Consider the following 24,774-nt stretch of genomic DNA (forward strand, 5'->3'; position numbering starts at 1 on the left):
TGCTGTGCCTGTGGAACAACTCTAGGGGATGCTCTTTAAATGTATGAAATTCAAGGTCACGTGTAATGGTTTCTCTCCCCCTTGTCTCATTCATCTGTAGAGTCTGGTGAAATCCTTCTCGTTCTATAAGTTGTGAGGCAGAGGGGAACACCAGTTTCGTGTTTCCAAATGTCTACATAGTTGAAACGAAACATTTGAAAACGACCAGAAGGAACTATTAACATTCATGTGGAAATCATCTTTCTTAGAGAGGTACTTGGATTTGAACCGATCATCTTGACACCTAGACACCAAGAGTTGATTTCCATGGGTTTAAAACCGCTCCGTTTGGGGTGATGAGCACTACAAGTTAAAATCCACCGCCATCATTACACGTGTGGTTACATCAGGGTTGTTGAATCCTCGTTCCTGGTTACGGTGGCTCACACCATTAATCCCATCACTGAGAGGAAGGGGTAGGTGGCAGGGGGCAGGAGGGCAGGGGGCAGAGGGGCAGAGACAGAAAGAGCTCTGTGAGTTTGTGGCCAGCATCGTCTACATAGCAAATTCCAGGACAGCCCAGGCTACTCAGTGGAACCCTTTCTCAAACGAGACAAGACAAAACAAAACCCATGAGAGAGTTAGTATTACATCCCCCGCTTTACTCACAGTTAAAGTAATTTAACAGCAAGGGAAATTCTACCAAATATTCTAAAGTGTAATTTTGCCCTTGTAGGCTGAAGATAATGAGTCATTACTACTGAAAAGTAATCAATTTACACGTTCTATGCTCTAGCCAGGCAGCCCCCGGACGTTTGTGGTGACTTGGTTTCCATTTCGCTCAGTTACATTCTGAGAAGCTCGAGCGTGGAGAAATTAGCTGAGGAAGGGTGGGAGACGTTTCTTTTCCTGATACTTCTGTTTTACTTCTTTCTCTATTTCAGAACCAGATATGTTTGCTTTTTCTCTTGTCTTTTTCATTTTTTCTTTTCTTTCTTCCCTTTTTTTTTTTGGTAAAGGAGTGACCACCAAACCCTGAAAAGGCATAAGCTGAGAGAATCTGGATCAGGAAGTGTTTCACAGTTAATTGGTTTTTCCGACACATGGTAGTGGGCTGGACATATAGAATATGAAATAAGGTAACTTTGTGAGAAATCCGGAGCTTCTGTAATGGGATGAAGGCATGTTTTCAAGGCGCCATGCTCAGGAAATGGGGGGGAGGCTGTTCCCCCTCGAGGCCCCAGGACCTTGGCCTTTCTATCTCCTCTCTGCATGGCTCGCTGAGTTCCTGTAGCCTCTCAGTACTTGACTTCCGATCAAATTTCATTTAAATGACAACAAGAAGAAAGTTTGAAAACTATTTCCTTGACTGTAAGATTAGAAAAGCATTTTTGCACATCTCATTAAACATATTTTTGCTAAATACAAATTTAATATGCACTTATTAGCAGCGACTGATAATGTATTAATATAAATAATATTAAATGTCAAGCTGGGCCCGGTGGCATCCTGTCTCAAAGCAATAACCAAACATTACATCAAGGAATAGAAACAAAACTCAAATTGCATAGCACCGTGCCTTACTGGATAGCTGCTGCTGCTAGTGGGTCACTGTGTGCAGTGTTTGAATATCCTGTTTATTGGAGGCACAGGCAGCCTTAGGGTGGGAATCAGGAGGGAGGTCAGGGAGATGGGGGCCCTCAGCCCTGTCAGCTCTGAGCATATTCTTCCTTCTTTATGTTTGTTTCCTCCTCTGCAAGCGGCAGGAAGGCCAAAGGCCTTCTTGAACATGTTTCAGAGGGCAGGACCTAGGGTGAATGCTGGAGTGATGACTCGGCAGCTTTCGGCAGAGTGCTTGCTGCTCTTTCCGAAGGTCCGAGTTTCGGTCCCAGAACCCGAAATAGCTGAATAGCTCACAACTGTCCTTAACCGCAGCTGGAGGGGATGTGATGCCCTCTGCTAATCTCAGTGCACACCCATGCACACATGGCCTATACTCATGTGTATACACACATAAAACAAAACTAAAACCTACATCTTAAAACATAAACTGACTGGCCACTCCACCCGGTTGTCTCGTAGGTTGTGTTCTCTCCAGAGTTTTCATTAGGCTGTGAAAAATGACAATGTTCTAAGAACTGCTGTGACTTAGGGATTCACCAGGCTCTAATGAACACAATGTAATCGAGTCCACGCAGCCTTTTGGTGGGTGGAGGAGTCTTTCCAGTGAGTTATGCTGAAATCAATTTCCGGAGGACTATTAGTGATGTATCCTGTAGCAACAGGGGAGACAGATACTTTAGTATCTGAGATGTTAAAAAAAAACATAGAACTTAAAAAAATTGTCTTCATGATATCATTGTTATTGCCTGAGAACTAAGGTAAAAAATTAGAGGATAACCAAAGAGTAGAAATAACTAATTAATTTTAACTATTTTTAAAGCATTTCTTATTTTTTAAAAGATAGGGTTTTTTTTTATATATATAGTTAGAGGGTGACCTGGAGCTTGTGGTGACATTTCTCCCCAGCTTCCTGAGTAGCATGATTACAGGTATGTGTCCCTGTGCCTTTATATTAAAAGCTTTATAAATGCCTGTCACATATGGTGTTCCACTGAAGATATTTAACCCTTCTGTTGGTCCCAAATAATTAGACATTTTAAAAAGGCAGTCGGAGCCCAGAAAGTTGGTGGTCATTGTGTATTGGGACAATCCTGTATTCAAACACTGTGGCAGAAAAACTAGACCATTTCCACTATAAGACTCTGTAATCACATACATCAGTGTGTGAAATATGGATACACGCGGATTCATGTCTTGCTTTTAAAAGAACAGATTCCTTAAGACTTGTTTTTTTTTTCTCTTCTTTTCTTTGTTTTTGGAGCTGGGGACCGAACCCAGGGCTTGCTAGGCAAGCGCTCTACCACTGAGCTAAATCCCCAACCCCGTCCTTAAGACTTGTGATAGATGAGACTTGGCCCGGTTGACTTACTGGTGAGGCCCGGAGCTGTGGCTGCTTTGTGAGGTAGAGTTGTAGTTAGAAACCTGTAACTTTTCATAAGACTCACTTCCCGGAGGCTCATTTACCAGAGGCTTGTTCTTCATTGTAGTGATGCTGAGACAGGAGAACCTTTAGAAGGCGGCGCTAATGTGAGGTAGTTAGGTGATCAGGGATGCTCCTTTGGAAGGCTTAATGTGGTCTGATTGAGTTATTGGGTGAGTCAGTTGTTAGTGAGTGAGGCTAGCCTTTGCTCTGCACCTCTATACTTTTTGAAGTATCCAGCTTCAGGTATTTTATTAGGGTGACAAAACTGATTATATAAGTTCCAACATCTGAAGCCACCAGTTGGAGGACAAGAGGGTCTGAGACACAGAGAACCCCAACCCATAACACGGCAAGGCTGAAGCCAGGATCCAGAGCTCTGCAGATTGTGTGATATTTTGAGGCAATCATGTTGGCAAAGCTAATTTGAATAAGCTACTTTGAGACAATATTTTATGCTGAGGACTTTCTATGTGTGGGTGGGCAGCAGAGTCCTGGAAAAGAATGTCATTAGATCTTTCTGTTAGCCTTGCTTTGACTAAACTAACCAATTACCCAATTGTTGAATTTTGGTTCTGTATTCAACAGCAAGAATTATAGTTTTATGGCATGACTTTGAAGTCCTGTAAGGATCAAGGGGGGCAGTGATTTGCTGGGGTGTGGTGTATCTTTCAGTTCTTCCCTTCTTAATCTACACACTATTTTCTTACTAGAACCCTCCCTAGTCTCTACTCAGAAAGTCCCTGTTGCCAGATCACCAGGGCATTGGGATCTAAGTCATGGGCATTGCCTGGGGACAGCCTATATCTGCTCAAATGTTCTTTTCCATGGTACTGGGAGACACTTTATGCAGCTGTTTGTAACCGAGTAATATTTAAGTCTGACCTGCTACGTTAGGTCGTTTCTGCCTTTTAATTCAACAGTTTGTCATTGTCTAAAAGATCATCCTCATAAAGAATGTTCTTGAATGCCTCATGTTTTCACAAGGTATTTTATTTTTTTTTGGAGGAATGTAAGGCATGGGATAATAAAAAGAAAAGAGGCAGTCGGTGAGATGGCTCAGTGGGGAGAGGCAGCAGCCACCACACCTGATGACCGGAGTTCAGTCCTCTGAAACCACGTGATAGAAAAAGAACCCACAAGTCATCGTATGCCCTCCACATGCATACTTTGTCGTGTGTGTGCCTACATATATACCTAGAAAATAAACATATGTTAAAATAAAACAGGCAATCATACAAATAAAGAGAAATAATAACATTAGACCCCAGTATAGACTATGGAGTTGAAGTCAGTACCAGGAGGTTCAGTACTGAGTAGGTCCACCCTGCTTCTCTGTCCAAAGCATTTGTTTAATTACAATATTTAAAAGCGGATATAAAAATGGATACTTTGAGTACCATCAAGATAAGCATTTCAAGGGTGTGGCTAACCTAACAGTGTAGACATTCATATTCTTAGAGGTCTCATCTGTGTACACATGATTTCCCAGGCAGAACTTTTGTTCTGTTCCTAGACTGTTGGAGGGAAGATGGAGCTGAACTCCATCTGACTGAGGGAAGGAGTGCTGGCCTTGTCCACTGTCATAGTCCATCTTTGAAGATGGCTGGAAAATTCTCAGAGGAAGCCTTGACAGAAAGGAATATCACTTCTCATGTTTTGCCATCTAAGTGAGCTCTGCAGGTTCTTTTAGTTAAAACATCTCATCCAAGATGAATCAGACTATGAAGAATTACGTCAGAGAAAAAAATGATCAACCCTATCCATTTAGTGCAGGCAGATGACGTGCTCGCTCCCCTCAGTACCAGAGCCTAAGCAAGGAGCTACTTTCTACATCCTCTAAGAGGATTATTTTCTCTGATCCAGTTCTTGGTAAATACTCAGACCCTAAGGGAAATTCAGATGATCCTGGATTAATCACTTATCCTCGGAGTGACTAGTGACTAAAAAGTGTTCCCCACTCATGGGAACATATCTGAAATTCAGAAAGAAGAAGAAGCTTTCTGGGGGTCACAAGAAAACATCTCCCTGAGGATTTAAATGTCACAGGTGACAGAGCGTTAAAGCCACAGACATTGTCAGGCTATTTCAAAAATGTCTTTGTGTACGGTTCAGGGACACAAAGGGAAAATCCAAGATGTGGGAAGAGAAGAGACTGCAAAGAGCAGTTAAATGAGAGTAAAAGCTCACCCTCAGCTTTTAGCATAAGTCACCATCCAAGAGAATCTTAAAAAGCTGATTAAATGTAATACGTGAAGTTGAAGGTAAGGGTTGATATGGTTAGGTCTGGCCCCAAGTCATGGGTGACACTAAGAAATGCGAGAAAGGAAAAAGGACGGTAGATCGGTAGATCAAATTGGTTTCTGTGAAAATCCCATTTTATTAGTATCCAGCTAGATGCCTGCTGGATTGACTGAGTGTTCTAGTGACATTTATAGATGGGGGAAATAGGCAATAAATATAAATATATCCTGTAGAGAGGGGTAGTTTTCTCCTCCTCACAGGGGTTACCACCACATTCTCAGATCTCTGAAGCTCTCTTCTGGTTCTACTACAAAGTAAATCTGGAGTGTCGCGAGTTCATTGTATGGGGTCTTTGGGTCCCTCCCTCCCTTCCTCCCTCTCTCTGTCTCTGACTGTGTGTCTCTCTCTGTCTCTGTGCTGTTTCTGTTTCTGTCTCCGTTTCTCTCTGTGTATCTCTCTGTGTCTCAGTCTCTCTCCATCTGTCTGTCTGTTTCTCTCTCTCTCTCTCTCTCTCTCTCTCTCTCTTTCTCTCTCTCTCTTTCTTTCTCTCTCTCTCTCCCTGCAGCCTCATACCAAGCATGGGCTGTCACATTAATCTGATATCTTCAGCCCAGTCATTTTGTCTCCGAGGACATGATTTCCTTTCCTTTCTCACCATAATCTGAGCACCATAAAGGCATCATCTAGACCCCTCTTTCAGAACAGGAGCCACCGTCCCTATGTGACCACTGTGCTCAAGATGTAGCCGGTACAAACTGAGATGAACTGTAACTACACGTGAGATTGTGAACATTGATTATGGAAAAACAACCATGTGAAATGGCTTGAATTTCATAGCAGTGGCCTGTTGGGATAATATTTCATATATATCAAACAAGTGTCTGTAATACATTAATTTTTTAATGTTTTTCTAATGAAGCTTTTTAAAAATTTTAAGTTCTGTGTGAGTCTTACATATTCGTGTTGACTTGGCTTTGGTGTGTAGGCTACATAATAATGAATTAGTTTACCTGCATTTTAACCGTTCAAGCACATATGAAAATGAGCATTTTCAAGCACGTTATAGAATGACCAGCACGAGTTAGCAAGCTGGCTAGTGTGGGTGTCATTTTATTCTTACCCTGGCAATCATTCCTCTGCTAGGTGCTTTGTACACGTTTGGTCCTTCATTCTCCCTTAGGTACCCCGAGGCTGAGACAAATTGAGGTGTCTCCAGCTGTGAATCAATGCCACGTTCTTCTCACTGTGGGACCCCACCCCTGCAGCATTGGCTCTCCTTTTTGACAGTCTCCATGCTGTTCTTTAAGGTAGCCACAGTCGTTGGCCTCCCTGGTCAGTTGTAGGACTCAGCCTCACCTGTGTGATGTGTGGGACGGCTGCGAACATGTGTTAAAATTCTCAGGTCCTTTTAGCCATACAAAACTTCCCTCCATTTCTGTAAGACCACATTGACACCCGTGACCAGACCAGGCAGGAACACAGGCCCTGCCCCCGGGGAAGAGCTTGCTAGTCAGCTGTGGCTCCGGGAGCTTGTGGTGACATTGCCTGCCACAGCCTCTACAGTGCTGCTGCAGCCCTGATATTCACCTGAGTTGTCCTTACTGAACTTGCTCAAAGCCGCTCTTGTGTCTCTACCCCTAGTTTAAAGGCACGGTGTATGCCATGCAGAGATCACATTTGCAGGATGGTTGCTTTTGCACTTGAGTTTCCCATTCAGACTATGCTCCCAGGCCTTTGGACCAGGGCGACGGAACCCTGTATAATACAGGTTTCTCACAGTCTTTTAGTTGGTGTTTGAACATTGGTGCTGTTGTTCTCTGTGTGCTTCCTTCCTATCTTTTAGCAGGAAGCATTTAATTTTGAATGCCCTTGTGTAGATTATAACATTGAGGTATTATATTCCTTCATGGTCTAAAGCAGCAGTTTTCAATCTGTGAGTCATAACCCCTTTGGGGGGGGGGTTCAAACAACCCTTTCACAGGGATTACTTAAGATCATCAGAAAACACCGGTATTTACATTATGATTCATAGCAACATTAGGTTACCAGCAAAATTACAGTTATGAAGTAGCAATGACATAATTTTATTGTTGGGGGTCACCGCAACATGAACAACTGTATTAAAGGGCCATTAAGGAGGTTGGGAACCACTGTTCGAAAGGTAGGATTCTGAGAGCTGCTTAGATCACAGTAGACAGTGTGGCTGGGTCTGTCCTAGTATGGCAAATGTAAGAGGAGTGGAGAGGGGGCTGGAGGGACAGAGACTGTAGGAACCCTAGCGTGTGCTTCTTAGCAACTGCAGCTCTTTGTAAGAAGGATATAGGTGAACGTTCAGATGGGGGCGGGGTGGGGTTATCACAGTGACTGTTGGAAATATGATTTAGCCCCTATGGTAGCCAGGTAGAAGGTGAATTCAATGAGAGATGAACTAGAAGTCAGAGACAAACTGGCAGCTATTCTAGCACAAGAAATGAAACAGGGGGACTGTAGCAAGGCAGAGGCACAGGGAAAGAGGAGGGGGCGGATCTGAGCTGATTGACAAGGGTTAGATATGGGGAAGGCTTCTAGAAAAATCTTTTGATTGTCCAGCTGTGGGAAGGAGAAGAGTGGGATGTGGGAAGGTCACTGATAGAGGAAGTAGGTTTTAAGGGAAAGATGCCCTTCTCTTGGGGTGTTTGGAGGTAGGTAGAGGACGAAGACTGACAAGGCAGAGAGTAGAACCGTAGTTGCACAGAAGTATTTCCTGAGACAAGTGTATTCCCAGATTACTTCATCGAACCTTCACAACAGACTCGTGTCATGGGTAATGTTTTCCTAAAGTTCCCCATATGAAAGAGAAGCAAGTTACTGTCTCTTATTAGTCCATTCAGTGGGAGAAGGATGCTGAATTTGAACTAAGAAAGTCTTGGTTTCAGTCTGCTTACATCACAAGCCTGGGGCACACTATTCCTAAGGGAGGTAGTTACTCTTTGTAAGTTCAATTATGGTGATTCAACAAAGAAAAAAAAATAACCTTTTCATTTGTGACTTTCACTGAGGTCAGCACATGCTGTAAATTTGACCCATTAAAGCTATACAAATACAAGAACAATGGAAAGTTTTTTCCCAAGTTTTATAATCTTGACCAGAAAGGATGCTTGCCTATCTCCTCTGGCTGTATTTCTTTGTTTGGTGCTAGGAGCATTTTTGTGACAGCGCCCTGCAGGGGAAAGTGATGAACCAACAGCCAGTGTTCATGGAAATCTCTGAAACATGTGACTGGAAGTGACACTGAGCTGCCGTGTATCCTAATGGGGTAATTTACTGTGTGAAATTGGAATTGCAAAGAAAATTAATGTAATGAGTTCTTTTGATTTCCTAGGAGACCGAAGGTGAAATATATTGCTAATCTGAATTCACCATCTGGCTGGGTTTAGAACTGGGCCTCATTGTCAAGACTCTGGAGTTAAGCGTAACATTCTAGTTCCCTTGGCTGTCTTTAGATCACAGCTGACTTCTCCTTCAATGCCAGTGCTTTTGTCCGAATCTCCCAGAGCAACGCCCTGAAACCCCTGTCCCCAGTTACCTCTTTTAGAGCCTGTGTTTGTCTCTATCCCATTGGGAATTGGCTCTGAGCCTGCAGGAGCCTTGGTGCCACACCTGGGTCTCAGGCCACAGCTGCTCACTTGGGCTGCAGGGCTGTGATGCCGCTTAGCCCTTTTACACCGCTAAGCTGGTTGTGCACTCATTGCCCAAGCCTCAAGTCTCTGATTGGCCCTGCACAGCTCACCCCTCTGTAAAAATCTCTGCTCCAGGAAGTGTTATTCAAACCAGCTATTGGGTCAGGGAGTAGGTTAAGAGAGCGAATACTTTGGAAAAATCAGGAAGGTACACGCATAAATTGTATTTTTTTTTTGGTTGATATGCATGTTGGACTCCATAGTTTCTTTCAGCATTTCGTATTCTCTGTGACTGTGTCTTCCTTAATTCAAGAACATCTGAGGGGCTTTAGCAGTGCTCCTGCAGAAACGGCTTGCTTCAGTTGCACATTACAACAGAGACACCAATGAGCCAGATAAGCAAAGAGTGCTATCTTCTCAGGGGTCTCTTGGAGAGAACAGTTTAAAAATGGGAAGCTTGTCTCTATTCAGTGTTGCATTTCGCTTCCTGTAATAGCTTTTAAACTGACAGGCTGAGTGGTCAAATAGCTCTGACCACTGAAAAGTTGTCAAACAGAAGAAGGGACAGGGACCTCATTGGCGTTTTGCTGGCTTTAGGGTTGAGAATCTGGGCTTCTCTTCCCCATATCTGCTATTAACTCTTGCTGTGATGTCCTTCCTCAGCCATTCCTTATTTCCACACTTGTGCGAGGCTAGCCATTTACACACCCCGACCCCTGTGATCCAGTGATTTTTGCAGGGCACACACTCCCATTTCCCTCACGGGGGCAGCGGATGGTCTGTGTCCTGTGACTCTTAAGAGAATCGAACTAGAAGGAAGCAGTTTGGGTTGCCTGCCCCGACTATGTTTTCCGTTGCGGGAGAGCAGAGTAATTAGCGTTCTCACACGTCCCTCAAGGGCGTCTAAGTTCAGGGACGCAGTTCCGTGAACGCTCCTCTTTCTCTCTCTCACGGGCAGGCACCCCTTTACCATCCTTCCCGCAACAGAACATGCATGTGATTGAGTGTACATTTGGCGAGGAGGACGAGTGCTGGCTTTGTAGCAGAGCGTCGCAGCCACGCGTTCATGGCGAAAAAGGGAAACTCATTAGATTCTTTACACGTGCTGGGGTGTCGCACGCCATTAAGATGAATAAAGTACGTTTATGCATGGTGGCACGGCCGTGATGGATTGCTAGTGACGAAGCACGGCTCTGCGTGTGTTAGAAAAGTCTTCGATTTTCAAAACAGCTCCATAATAAATCTGTTTTTGAGAGAGGATTGCATTCCACTCCTTTACAACCCATTAACTTAGGAAAAAACCTTGAGTCCTTTTGAGAAAAGATGAAATGCTGAATTTGAAACTTTTAAATAGACCGCTAAGTGCCAGGGGAGAACTATAGTCATAGTCTGAGAGAAGATAACATGAGATCCGGGTTGGGATGGGAGGGCATCAGAGAGAGAAGGTGCCTTGGAGGCTCAGGCTGACTTGTGGAGCTCTGGCGACCCCTGAGCAAAGCTACTGGGGATTTAGACCTAGGCTTCCGGGTGTGCAGCTGATTGGACGCTCCTATGGTGCCCAGGCTCCTCCCCCTCCTGAGCCTGCAGGGTACACAGCCAAGGTGCCCAAGGGCATCCCAGTAACCATGGCTCTCACTGACACCACAGTGCTCAGCCAAGACTGCCAAGGCCATCTCGTACCTCACCTCTTATAGTCTCACTCTGGCTGCCTTAGAGCACTCTTGGACCCTGGAGAGAATCCCTGTATGACTTTTGGCTACTGGCTGCTCCCCATGACTTCCTGTCCCCTCTGTTCACTTTTTCGCTAATGCAATTAGCCCCGTTCTCTGCTCTCCAAAAGGTTCTCAATGATCCTATTGCTTCTGGGATGTAATTTCCAGTTTAAAGTGGGGATGAGAAGCCTTGCTCACTTCTCCCACCTTCCTCACACAGTAGGTCTAAGTAGCCCAACTATAACCTCGACTTCCTTACAAATGTGTTTCCTTACCTGTGGAGTTAGAGGACGTGGGTACGAGAGGTTGGTCAGGTTGTGGAGTCACTGTAGCTAATGGGTGCTGAATCCTTACTGCCTTACCCTCCTTTCTGATAATTGATGTCCACAATTTATTATTTTGAAGTAACCATTTAAAAATCAACATATTTCATGGGACATAGGCTTTTTGGTGTCTTTTGATATTTTGTTGTTGTCTTATTTTATTTTATTTTATAAATATTCATGCCTGTAAGTTTCAGAAGGGCAGGCCAAGGTAGGGAATCCATATAGGAGATTTGAGAGTCTGGCACTGATTTGTATATTTGTCTGTTGTCAATCTGTAAACACTGTCTTAATAGAGTAGATGTTGTTCTAAAACCAGCACATTGACTGAACAGCCTTTACTTGTTTTGGCTAAACTTACTATTAGACTGCTGTATATGTAGGAGGATACACATAAAAGTAAGAGGTCTCACAGCCACTCATTGTAAGATCACTATGCAATCTTTCCATTGAACATAATTAACAACCACCCTTAAATCATACGGGTTGCTTAGCCAAATTTTCAGTGTGCTTAAAGGGAACCAGTGGAACTGAGGTAATAGACTATCGTCTGGCTCCCTCTGGTGGCAGATGGGTACACGACAACTCGAGCTGTATGCTTTCTGTTGTTTGAGTTTTAGTTCCAGCTTCCCTTCAGGAGTGAGGGGGAAGGCACATGAGGGGTGGGGGGAGCGATGTTAGATACTCTGAGTGTTGACAGGTAAAAGACAGAAAGTGAAGTATCTCGTAAATCTACAGTTATCATACAATTATCTCCAAAGAACTAAATAAATAGCCATTAAGATGCACATTAAAGTAGCAGTGATGCTATTTTATTGCTGTGTTGTTTTTCTTGCTAAGAGGGCCTAAGGCCACAGCACACAACACAACCAGAGGGAGGTCTTCTCTGGGGTCCTGTAGTATTGCCTCGTCCCAGTGGTTTGTGTCTCAAACCCTACCTCAACCGGAGGTCCGAGGACTACTCAGATTATGCCAGAAGTTTTTCCAAAACTACACTTTGCACTTAGAAACACATAATCTTGGCATCTTCAGATATCAGCTCCTTTTCTTCCCTGGTGTCTTGGCAGGAGGCTGGGGTGGTTAAACTGCAGAGTTTTGGGGTCACTAGCTTTGCTCCCCTGGTCTCCAGGTCTCTTGCTTTCTTTTACCCCCAGGAACCATTAGAAGCATCCTCTGTCCCTATGCTCTTGTTGAAAATGACGAAGCAGTGCTTGATTATTTTTAAGTTAACAAGTCTATGTACGTGTCACATAGAACACGCTGTTCTGAGCTGCGTACGCACCGTGGAGTGTTTAAACAGAACCGACGGATGTGTGTCCTCTCTGCGTTCCACTTTTTAGTGCTAACATGCCACACCTACATGCCACACCTATCCTTTTCACTATTTTCAAGAATCCTGGACAACGGGGCACTGCTATTTATAGTCAATGTGTAATCACAATTTCCCATGTAATTAATTTTATTCTCTATAATAAAACCTCACTAACATTTGATGAGCACTCCCCCTTCCAATAACTTCACGCAGCAGTTAATTAGCTCTTCTGTGCTTTATGGAGGTGAGTGTACCTGAGTTCACAAGCCTCCCAACAGACTCCCTCGTGAGTCAGGAGTTTGAGACCCCATTCACGGGACCGCTACCCTGTAGAGAGAGGTTCCTTTGCGGGGTGGAGACCCTTGCTCACATTTCTGTCCTGCAGCTGAGGCGTTTTAGATGACAGCCACTAGGCTACCTCAATCCAGACAGGTGCGTCTTCTCCCACTGCCATTCTGACTCAAAAGGAGCCACACAGCAAGAGTTTGAGCAATCATGTTTATCATAAAAAATGCAGTTAATGAGAAAATGCGTCCTAGATCTAGCTGGTTTCCTCAGTGAGTCTCTGTCGAATGATTGAAAGAGGAGCAAAGTTACTAAGTACACATGCTAAAAACCGTTAACAGAGCGCTCTTGGGCTTAGGTACTGAAGGCGTTTTTGAAATACATAATTGAAAGTAATTTAGAGTGGAAGAATTCTTGAACGCACTGAGCAATTTCTTTAAAGTTGGTGATTATAAAGAATTGCTACCTTTGAACCACTTTACATGCACTGTTACTTAATCCCTACAATAGACTAATGGTCATTAGTTCTTCTTTGAAGACTGATCAGGAGGAAGAAACCAAACCTAGTGAGTTTAGGTGGTTTCTTAGAATTAACTGGCTAATGAACGTGAAACCCAGATTTGATCTTGCATGATCAGACTCAAGAACTGGAACTCTCAACCATTTTGCTGCTCAGCGATGCCTGCTGGGCTGTGAGAATTATGTGATATCTGTGTGGTCCAAAGTGTGACAGAGCCGGTGATGACTGAGCGCTTGGAATCCGGCCAGTCCAACCGTGGAAATAAAATGTATGATTTTTTTAAGCATTTTTTTAACTTAAATAGCTTCACTTATCTAGTGGGTACTACATTCAGGAATACAGACTTATTTGATTTTTAAGATATTCCAGTATAAGGCACCAGATGTTTGGGGTTAATGCGTTTAACTCCCTGCTTTATTGGAAGGGGGCTGTCACTCACACTCATTGGAAATCTGGTTTAAGTCATGAAAAGGAACACTGGTATTATCTGAGCTTTTAAGCTTTCCAGTCATGACTCTTCTGTTCTATACCTTTTGAATCTATAAATTGATATATTTCATTGTTGTTAACATTGAATGGGAAAACTGTTGCTTTTGAGAAAAGTGTTGAGTCTTATTACGTGCAAGCTCAATAAACGTTTTCTTCTCTTTTCTTCAGGTTATAGAAACATTATCTCGCCTATCCCGAACACCAATAGCATTGGCCACAGGAATCAGGTAAGTCCATGTCTCTGTGCTTCCTGTCTCCCATGTTGTTCTGTGCAGTGCTATTTCCTGAATGGTTATTGTTTGCAAAGCTCTTTGTGCTTGGTATGTGAAGTGTCACATACACATTCGAGATTTATTGAGCAATTATGAACTTATTATTCATAGATTTGAATGAGACACAGGGGCTGAACATTGTTCTCGGTTCCCTGGTGACTGTCACTGGTTATGGTTCTCCTTAAAAAAAAAACTTCCTTAAGCATTTCTAAATGTATAATTCATTAAGACAAATGCAAATGTTTTAATACATAAATATTTAAGAATATAATGTATTTGGTTCCTGTAGAAGAGACCATAACAATAACTCACAACTTTTATGAGTTTAAGGAGCAATCAGACAAACACTCAATGATACACAAGGATGTGTGTTGAAGGTTGGGTAAGACATGAAAATCTCAGAAGTAGATTGTTTATCTATGCCACCTCCACGCAGTGGAGTATAGTTCGGTTGGTAAGCATGCGAGTAGAGATGTGTTTGTTGTTCAAGCTTTTTCTGTCTTAGATTCTGTCCTCTTAGTCGGTAAAGGATATAAGAATCAGGAAATGAAGAAGCTAGAGCTAGGTCACCGGGAGATAGAAGAGTTAGTTCACAGCTGACTTCTTCAAGGCCTCGAGTTCTAGTCTCCATCCTTGATAGATCGGACTTAGTCTCTATCTCTGCCGTGTTACATCATCTTCTGAGAGTGGGAATCCAAGTGTGTCTCAAAGGAGCATTCAACACGGGCTTGGCAGCTCTGTTCCTGGATGCAACCACAGTGGTCTCAGGGACAACATCCTGGAGACCCTTTCTCAGAAATGGACCGTGATTTTTATCAGTTTGCTGTCAGCTGGCTTATTCTTCAATTCCTCCTAATTGGCTCTTCAATAAGGAGTAGCCATCCATGTCCGTACATGTTATGTCATTATGTGTAAGGAGTAGATTTTGAAACAAGGATGGCCTCCTTTGTATGTACTTTTGATTCTGAAAGTATACCAGTCAGAAGTCTCTTTTCCTTTAAAAATTTTCTTGTCATATTGACAGTACTGCATTATAATTCTTGGTAGTGAACCTGTAGAGATACGAAAGACCAATTAAATGTGTCTATGTTACAAAAGAATAACCCTGACAGATTGGTTACACATATTCATTTACTTGAAGAGATGTAGGTCCCTGCACTATCTTAAGTATTAAATTAATTCATAATATATTCAAAGTTAATTGTCTTAAATAATGAAATGAAACAAAAAGTCTGACTTTCTTTAGTATTATTTTGATGGACCCCTTGGATAAACATGACAGTAGCATGCTTAATATCAAAGAGTGGAGCATTTGTTGTTACAATATAATTCCTATGCTAATTTTTTAGGTCCACTTTTAAAGCATTGTCTTGGTCATGAAGAAACATGAGTCAAACAAAGATACTAAACAATAGCAGTGGAGAAAAAGTAGAGTGCGATTACTTTTAACACAGGACAAAAACAGCTCTCCAGTCTCTTTGGAGTCTACTGTGTTCATTTCTCCAAAACCTGGAGAAAAAAAAAAAACAAAAGCAAACCAAAAACAACTTAAATACTCCAATCTGATTAGGGAAATCTGTCAGGGTCAAAGTCATATGCATGATGTCTTTGTCTTCTTAGAATCTCCATTCTCATTGGTGATCAGAGCCATGAGAGACAATTTACTGTCGGTCTTTGTTAGGTCAGCTCTTACAGCTGGAGTGAGGGCGATGAAGGCATGGCCAAGGCCGAGGCTGCCCATTCCCTGACCTGGGCTTTGTGGTGGGTGCCATGGGGTGACCCTGCAGGTATGTGGCAGGGGGAGGATCAGATAACCACATTAGCATGTCCCCAGCTGTAGCTAGGTCTGCAGGGACTCACGGTAATGCTAATGCTGGAGCTGATTTAGGGTAGCAGGTGTGAGTCTCCCCAGGGGAACCCCAGGCACAGCTGCTGAGCAAGGCCTTCCGGGGAAACCCTTGAAATCATTAAATACGATGACGTGTTTGAGCGGCAGCAAATTTCGCTCTTTAATTAGAGGTAAATGATCATTCCGAATGCTCACTCTCCCATGTTTTTCCTCCCTCCCTAGGCCATTCCCCACGGAAGAAAGTGTAAATGATGAAGACATCTACAAAGGCCTTCCTGACCTGATAGAGTATGTGGGGCATTTTCAATACAATTAAGCCACTGTGCTATTGTTACTCAGCATGGATGAGAACTATAGCAAGCTCTCTGCAGGGCGAAAGTGAGGCAGGATAAGAATTATCTACCCTTAAAATGATGACGGAAAGTTTCACAAGAAATCTCCTTCAACTGGCTTTTAGTTCTCTGTGCTGTGTGGCCATGAAGAGAAACTTAGTGCAGGGAAGTAAAATCTTGAAGTTTCTCAAGGGCATAATACAGACGTAGATAAGACTGGAATTACACAATTAGGGAATACTAAAAAAAAAAAAAAAAGAAGTAACGTTTACTATGGAGTCATAGGACAGAACGTGCATGCATTTCAGTCGGCACCAGGAAGGATGGCTGCAGCTGGAGTTGTTCGTGTAAATGTCGGTAGATGGAGCTTACCCTGAGCAGAGGCTCCTCGGGGCTTTATTACTCAATAGTCAGGAGAGGCAGACGGTCTTGCAGCTGATTATCCTCCGCTGATTGAGTGGCGTATGCAGCTTATGAATGAATATCAAGCATGATCCCCTCTCCTCAGAGACCTTATGACATAGATCAGGTGTGTTTGCACAGAATTGTAAGAGACGGATTACCCTCCAAGGGCAATTCCTGGAATCTGTGGGTAGCCACAGTCCAGCACTAGCTGTTTTATTTGCTTGTATTACTGGCCCCTCAACGGTCTTTCTTAGGCATCCCTTCACAGAGAGACCTTTCTTGGGGAAAATAGCCATCACGACCTCACACTATGTTTTTAATCTTTATTTCTGGCTAAGGTTGGCTCCCTAGGCTTACTGCCTGTGTCTTCATTCCAAGGCACAGGAACTTGGTGCATGTCTGCATTCTTGGAACTTTAAACTGTAGTGAGCTGGAGAGATGGCTCAATGGTCTGGCAAAAGGTAGCTGGGCAGGCAAAAGGATCTGAGTTTGGATCCCCAGAATCCCTTTGAGGTAGTAGTAGTTAGGCATAGCTGCTTGCCTGCGATTCTAACCTTGGAAAGCAGAGACAGAAGGTTCCTCTAGGCAACCTGGAACATGAGACTAACCAGATGGCTGAGCTCTGGATTTGATCGAGAGGCCCTGCCTCGATGAAAAAGGTGGAGGAGCAATAAAAGGAAATCCCAGACATCAACCTCACCTGCATATACTCACCTGCACACATGTGCCCACATAGGTACACACTCACACATGCAAACTATATTCCATACACCTATACATGAAAAAGGAGAAAAATAAGCGACTAAGCTGTGTCTGATGTATGTATATAAGTAAGCCAAAAGAACATTGGACATCTACTGTTTGCCCGGCACTGCGTGCTAGGGTTGGGCTATCTAATCGTTCAATAGTGAGAGTGTGCTGTGTGCTCATTTGTGTGCTAATGTGTTCTGTGTGTCATCTCATGTGTTAAGTACCCGCTGTTATCATCTATGTGGAAAAAATAATTGTACACAAAACTAACGTGTTAGAGATAACATCCCAGAGAGTAGTCTTTGAATCCAGATGTTTCAGACCCTGGAGTGAGAGGCTCTTAATCACTGTCCTGGGACCAGATGTGTGGTGACTTAGTGCTCTGAGAACTCCCAGCCATAGCAATGGGCGGCCAGCAGCCTTTTCTATTTTATGTGGCATTTGGAGTGGCGTTGAAGTCATATATTTTAAATGTCCTTTGAGGATAGTTTCTTACTGCTTCTAAACTTCCAGGAACTCACTGCCATTAGGTAAGATGGATGCCGATTATCTGATTAATTTGGAAATGGACTTTTATAAAATAACTGTAAGGTTACTGGTCTTGTAACCAGATTCCTAGGAAGAGCATAATCTGTACAGAGCCGTGATAATGTGGTCGCTGAACCCCGTTGATGGTCACTGACGCCCATTACTTTTTTATAGCCTTTGCCCATCTTGTTCTGCTTAGTAGTGTTGGTGAGATTTAGTTTGAGGGAGCGTTAGGTATCAGGTAGGAGGAGGCTTTCAATCCAAAGTGTCAGGGATGGAAGCCACAGTCCACATGGCTTCTGACCAGGGCCCGGATCCAGCCTCTTCCTAAGTTTGGCTATTTCAGCTCGCTCCATGCTGATCTCAGCTGACTTCCCTACCCCCACACAAAACGGCCAGATACAAGACAACCAGGACTGCATAGAGAGACTCCATGCTCAACCCTCTCCCAAGACAATGAAACAAAGTGCTCAGACCTACCTAACTGTCCCACCCTTTCCTACCCCGAGTCCTCCAAATGCCCTGCTATGGAAATCAAAGAGCAGCCGCATGGCTTGACTCACGATGTTCAATTCAATGTTGAAAGGCATCTTCAATTCTTTCTCCTCTCTGCCTAATTCCAGACAGTCTCTGTATCTGATGTGATCCTGACTTTTCCTGGCTCCGCCTCAGCAGCCTTTACTCTTCTTATAGCTCTTAGGCTCCCAGTGTGTGACCTTTTGGCCCCTTACTCCCTCTGCCTGCGGTCCTCACACCCTCTCTCCTCTGTAAAGCCCCTGTTGGCTCGCAGATACCCCAGCTAAGGTTGAGTGCACCAAGCGCAGTGCTCTTCAGTTTTGTTTCAGCTCTTCCCTCCAGTGGTCCAGCCCCGAGGGGTTGTCAATCACAGCCTTCATGTTAGTGCTCTTTCAGGAACCCTGTCTCCCTCCTCATGTGATGTGTCTGCCTGCTATGCTGGTTGGTCCTGAAGTTCCATTAGGATAACAAAACCACATTTTTACAGCAGAAATTTACTGACCAAGCCTACATATTCCTAGTCCAGCTCAGCCATGGCACCTTTTTGAAACCTTCGGTCATTTTCTTTAGTTATTTTCACTCTTCCCTGCTCCTTTAACTCATTCATTTACCTTGTTACATATATAGAGTTATGTGTTTATGGGCTGTTCTCCATACAAGCCAAACTATGTGTGTTTGTGTGTTGCGTAGGACACACAGTGATGATGTGTATGTGCATTCATATGTGAGTATGGTGCATGGGTCCCGTCTGTGTGTGTGTGTGTGTGTGTGTGTGTGTGTGTGTGTGTGTGTGAGTTTGCAGTTTAGATAGCACACTTGCCACCTACATTATTTGAGACTACACACAACACTGTAGCTAGCCAGCCCACAGACTTCCAGGCATTCTCTTGTCTCTGGGTCCAATCTTACTGTGATTGCAGATGTGCTAACATGCTAAGCTTCATGCAGGTCCTGGGGATTCAAACTCAGTTCATCACTTTATTTGACTTCACACATTGGTCCAGATCCTCAGTGGGAGAGTTTTTGATCTATATGTCTTTACTCCTATAGAGCGTGGAATTCAGTCAGTTCTTTATAAATACCTGCTGGATGGATGAGCAGAAGGGTAGGTGGGTGGACAAGTACTTCTGAAGTGAATTTTTCTCAGAGCCTAGTTTTCTCAAGCTTCAGTTCCCTCCTTTTGCTTCAGAACCTTCCTTTTCTCTGGGTTTTGACAGTTCACTTCTGTCAAATGCCTCCACATAATCTTTCCTGACAAACACAAACAGCCTGTGATTGTACCAGCTTTGAAAAATGTTCCAAGTTGCAGAGTGATGCAGTCACAGTGTTTTTACTTTTGTTCATGGCAATTTGTAACATTCACCCAGTACAGGCTGAGGAGGGTGCTCAGGGCTGGCCACATTAAAGGGCTGAATTTCTTTCTCAGAGAGATTACTGTTTCATTGAAACTTGTCTGGATTGGTTAAGGCCATTCCTTAGGTTGTGTTAGGAGAAGGCATTTATAGATGCTTTGGACTAGGCAGGAAGACTGAAGAGTATGGCCATCATGAAATGAAGAATTGATTGTGACAATGGTTCCACAGGAAGGGGTTGGGGACAGTGCCCTGGTCAGCCATGGATTCACGAGCTCATGGGAGACTGGAAAGAACAAATATTTTCAAGAGACCACTATGCAGTATTTAATGACTTTAAAATATATTGTAAAGATTAATGTATCTGTCCTACCTTTAAAATAAATTCAGACAGTTAACACAGATCAAGACAGTTTAGTTATAGGAAGATGTATATATCTTCTAAATGGGCTTCTAGAAGCATGGTTTGAAAAGAACTGACTTGGTTTGAATAACCTTACAGCAGCTGATGCTGTTATCAAACAGATTTCTGCTATGCCAACTTTTCCTTACCTGTGCCCTCCCCACATTATGCCTTTAACAACATAATGAAACCGAGTCCATGGAATACTGCAATCGGGAGACAGAGCGATGCGGCTGTCAACATACTCAGTGTAAAACAAACTTGTGTTTTTAGATCGAGGCTCTGTCAGAGATGTAGACTAAGTTCTGCCTTTGACAAGTCTGGTAACTCTCTGGTCTTCCAAATTTGTCATTTTTTTCATAGTTCAAATACTAAACCATATCCATATGTTGTAAAATTAGAGCCGTGACTAACTTATAGCTTTATGAATGTAAATAGCCAGTAAGGTATGCATTAACATCGACCCAGTTGCTGGATTCTGCTGTTTGTCCCTGGGATAATGTGAAGAAACAGAGTTGTAATGGGAACCTCTGGGCAGTCTCTGCTAACTCCAGTTTCCTTCTCCTCTGAGTGTTCTGCTGAAGTCAGGGGGAAGATTTCAGTCTGTTGTGAACGGAAGCCTGTAGGCCATGTCTCAATGTAGCACCTACTGTGTGACAGAGCACAGCCTTTATACCGCGTTCCTTGTTTCAGTGAAACCCGTGTGGAGGACGAAGAAGACCTCTATGACTGTGTGTACGGGGAGGATGAAGGCGGAGAAGTCTATGAAGATTTGATGAAGGCGGAGGAGGCTCACCAAGCTGTAGGGCATTTATGTGTTTTGTCTTTGAAGTAACTCTGAATAGCTTATTAGGAAGGAACAATAGTTAGAAGACTAATTGTTAACTCTGCCAGAATTCTTAATAAAAAGTCCTCGTTACTTATAACTTATTTGTAGATGCAAGCATGTATTCTGTTTTTGTTTGTTTTTCCAGTTCATAGGACTTTGTGGTCTAATCCTTTCCTTCATTAGTGAGGAAACCGAGTCTTAGAGGCCAGTGATGGATAATTGAAGAATAGCAATAGGATGCAATGTCAGCACATCATGAGACTGTAATTGTATTTACAATCGTCAAAGTACATCTTTTCCAAAACAAATATATTTTTCATTTTTAGTGTAATATGTCAGTGGCTATTTCTTTTTACTCATAGCTCTTGATACAAGTGACTCTCCCCTTCTTCTCTTCATTTCTTTTGTTATTTTTCTCTCATCTATTACATCCCTGACTGCAGCTTCCCCTCCCTCCTGTCCTCCTATTGCCCCCTCCCGACTTTCACTCTCACCCAGCCCCAGACTCTGCTGTTTCCCTTAAGAAAAGGACAGGGCTATCAACCGAACACGGCATAGCCACATGCACTCGCGCTAGGCACCATCACACTGAGTTGTTCTCAAGGCTCCTGTGCCACACATCTGTCTAGAACATCCAGGAAGAACCGCTTTAAACCGTCCTCGCATCTATAATTTGAAAGTTTAAAAAGTCAGTCACCTGGGCATTTATCGGCATATTCTCTTGCCCTAGAGAGTTCTTCATGAGCTGGGTAGTGACTTAGCTTCTTCCGGGAGTCCATGGGTTGGCCCAGCTTTCTATGCATTGGCTTCTAATACTAGAGGGCTGGGGAGGTCCCTCGGTTCCTACTTAGGGAAGATAATCACTGTGGGTTTAACTTGATGTGTGAGGGGTAGGCTACCCTGGCAGCGCCCGATGGTGCTTTGAGGTGCATCTCTCCTGCAGCGCCTATAGTAATCATCGGCTTTGGTGGCAGCAGATCTTCAGGGTCTCCTCTCACCTGAGGACACTTCTCCACTTCAGAGCTCTAGGTGGTGGCTATAATTACGCTATAATTAACAACAATAATAATTTCGCTTCCTTGTCAAGATGTAGAGTACTTTGCTACTTGGCTTCTGTCACTTGGCCCTCCTTAGGTTTACTGTAATTCTATTTCACAGAGGTGAAAACCAAGCCACAGAGAAACCTAGTGACTTATTTATAGTTATAAGGCTAATAACAAAGTCATCGTCGGGACTGAATTCTGTTTTGTCTGTGATTCTCTAACCTCAACATTATGCCATACTTTAACACTCAGTGAAAGAACCAAGTATTACGCTAATGTGTAAAAACAATATTTGATGGATTTTTACTTGTGTGTGTACACACACACAAACACACACATATACACACACATGCACACGTACGTGCACACACGCAAGCACACACACATTTGCTGTTATTGATTGATATCCCAGCCTGATATGATAGGTCTGTACCCTACCATTGAACTGTTAATATTGTATAGTCATTTCTGCAGTTCATGTGAAATCTGCTGTCTATGAAGGAAATCCTTAGACTAATTGTTACCAGATTCATTAACATTTGAATAAAAGAGGTGCATTTATTTAAGTAGAATATCTATTTCTGAAACTTAAGATTTTAAGTCACTTAAAATCTTTTCATTTACAGTGTTGAAAAAAACAAAAGCTCCCACAAACTATGTCACAAATGCAGCTAAGCGTGTCTTCTAGTTGTTTTGTTACAATGGAAAGTATAAGGCAATCAGATTTTGATATTCTTTTCCTAGATAAATTGTTATGTGAACTCAACGAAATAGTTTTAATTTTACCTTTCTATCTGCAGAAATCACAAGAAAATGATATACGGAGTTGTTGCCTAGCAGAAATTAGGCAGACAGAAGAAAAATACACAGAAACTTTGGAGTCAATAGAAAAAGTAAGTTATTGGGTAGCAAAGTGCCAAGGTTGCCTTGCATAATCTATGACCTAGACCAAACTCCTTCCACAGTGTGTGTACGTTAATGTATATTCTAAGATTTGCACTGAATGACAGGCTCATCAAATACCTCATTGATCCATGGGTATAGTCTAAAAACAGTGAAGTCACACAAGTAGCAAATAGAGCTTGGGGTCAGTACAACCTTGGGTGGTAGGGATAAGAATAGTGGTTAAAGCATATATATGCTTATATTAGAGAGGAGGACTATTTAAACATTTATACCCAGAATAGGCAAATGTATAGACAGTCTACACACAGAAAAGCAATTGCCTGGAGTTAGGGAAGAGAGGTGTGTTTATGGAGGGTAGGTTGGCTGGGAGGAGAAATAGTGAATGACCACTAATGTCTGCAGAATGTTTGAAGTGATAAATAGTTTTAAAATTGATTGCGATTACTGCATAGCTCCGAACGTCTAAGAACCAGTGGATTGCAAAGTAAACAGTTGAGTTGTGGTAAACATGAATTATGTTTCAATAAAAGCCTCCAAAAGAAAAATAAAGGCATCAAAGCAGATTTATACATTATACTACTATTTATTGCTATCTTGACATGGGAATGGCACTGGTTTAAGAACTGGTGATATAGCAGCAAAGACAGGAAGACTGTAGGTTCTTCTGGTACTTTCTGCATCATAGCAAAGTTTAGGCTGGAAGCAAATAAGTGTGCCAATTTTGTGTGGCGTTACCTGAAGAAAAGTAAGGATAAAAGGATGACGGGCATGGGATAGAGATACCGTGTAAAGGCTGGTCACAGACCTTTATGTAAGAGCACGGTGCTTAGTTCATCAGCTGAGAAAGTTGAGGGCACAAGCCGTGTGTATGAAGAGAGTTCTAGGAGAAAGGCTATCTGATGGGAGTGTGTGCTATGAAAATCTGATCGGGGAGAAGAGTCAATTTATCCTTCATGGAGCAGCAGTGGTCCAGTGTGGTGGACAGAATGTCTGCAGATGAGCAGCAGTGGTCCAGTGTGGTGGACAGAATGTCTGCAGATGAACAGCAGTGGTCCAGTGTATAGAATGTATGGAGGCTGAGAACAAGGTCAGAGAACTGTTGAACTAACTACCAGGTCATATAGGGACAAAAGTTAGAGCTTTGAGCAGACTTGAAGTCAAGGAATTTAAGCCTTTAGCACTGCACTCTGGCTCTTCTGAAGCAAGAATGTGAGGTAGGAGAAAGGTAGGATATTATCATTATCAGGGTGACAGGAAATTGTGGCACTGAAGGAGATCTAGCAGAGTCAGACTTTAGAAATACTTTGCCAAATTAGACCCAACAGAGTTTGATGATGTAGGCAAAGGGTTCTAGAATTTGGCTTGTGAGAATGCACGAATGGTGAAGCTAGCTGTAAGATTGAGGGCAGGGAGTCATGAATCTGTTGGGTATATTAAACTCTATCCACTGGAATATACTGAGATAGATATTAATGTGTAAGTCTTGCATTGATAGGAAAGTTGGATATATATATGGATGGAGCCCTTAGACTGAATACTAAGTAAGGCCACTTCAGGAAAGTCATGTTTTTAGGGAGTAGGTTTGAGGCCACCCCTGTGACCGCCACATTTAGAGGTTAGAAAAAGAGAACCAGGTAAAAGTTTGTTTTATCTATAAGAAAAGAGGAGACAAGGAAGGGCTGCTTAGGACAGTGAAATAGTCAGTTGATTAGGAACAGAGTGTGGACATGTGGCATCATGGATCCCACTGCACTTTGTGGTCTTGTTTAATAGTAAATTATCACTATAGTCTATGGTTTTATAAAATATGTGGCAAGCTAGATATAGGCAAAGGTTCGTTTTCCTAGAAAAATATAATAGAAGAAGGAGAGGAAGAGAGAGGGAGTGGAAAAGAGAGACAGACAGAGAGAGACAGAGACAGAGGGAGATATTTGGACAGTATTTCATGGGCTGTAAACTGGTTAGGGAGAGGAGCGAGTCTATGAAGGGTGTGAGACTCAGTAAACTGGACACAGTCGGGTTA

At 42.9% G+C, this 24,774-nt stretch overlaps 1 protein-coding gene across 3 annotated transcripts in view; it reads left to right on the top strand.

Annotated features, from left to right (window-relative positions):
- The window catches only part of Vav3 (vav guanine nucleotide exchange factor 3), a 342,484-nt gene that overhangs the window by 139,068 nt on the left and 178,642 nt on the right, over positions 1-24,774 (top strand). For all 3 annotated transcript variants that reach the window (XM_017590775.3, XM_063281659.1, NM_001191714.1), the window contains exons 3-6: positions 13,735-13,793; positions 15,910-15,975; positions 20,667-20,775; positions 22,646-22,738. In XM_017590775.3, the coding sequence (XP_017446264.1) occupies positions 13,735-13,793; positions 15,910-15,975; positions 20,667-20,775; positions 22,646-22,738 (327 nt within the window). The remainder of the gene's footprint in view (positions 1-13,734; positions 13,794-15,909; positions 15,976-20,666; positions 20,776-22,645; positions 22,739-24,774) is intronic.

This window comes from Rattus norvegicus, chromosome 2 (genome assembly GCF_036323735.1).
Source record: "Rattus norvegicus strain BN/NHsdMcwi chromosome 2, GRCr8, whole genome shotgun sequence".
Classification (NCBI taxonomy): Eukaryota; Metazoa; Chordata; class Mammalia; order Rodentia; family Muridae; genus Rattus; species Rattus norvegicus.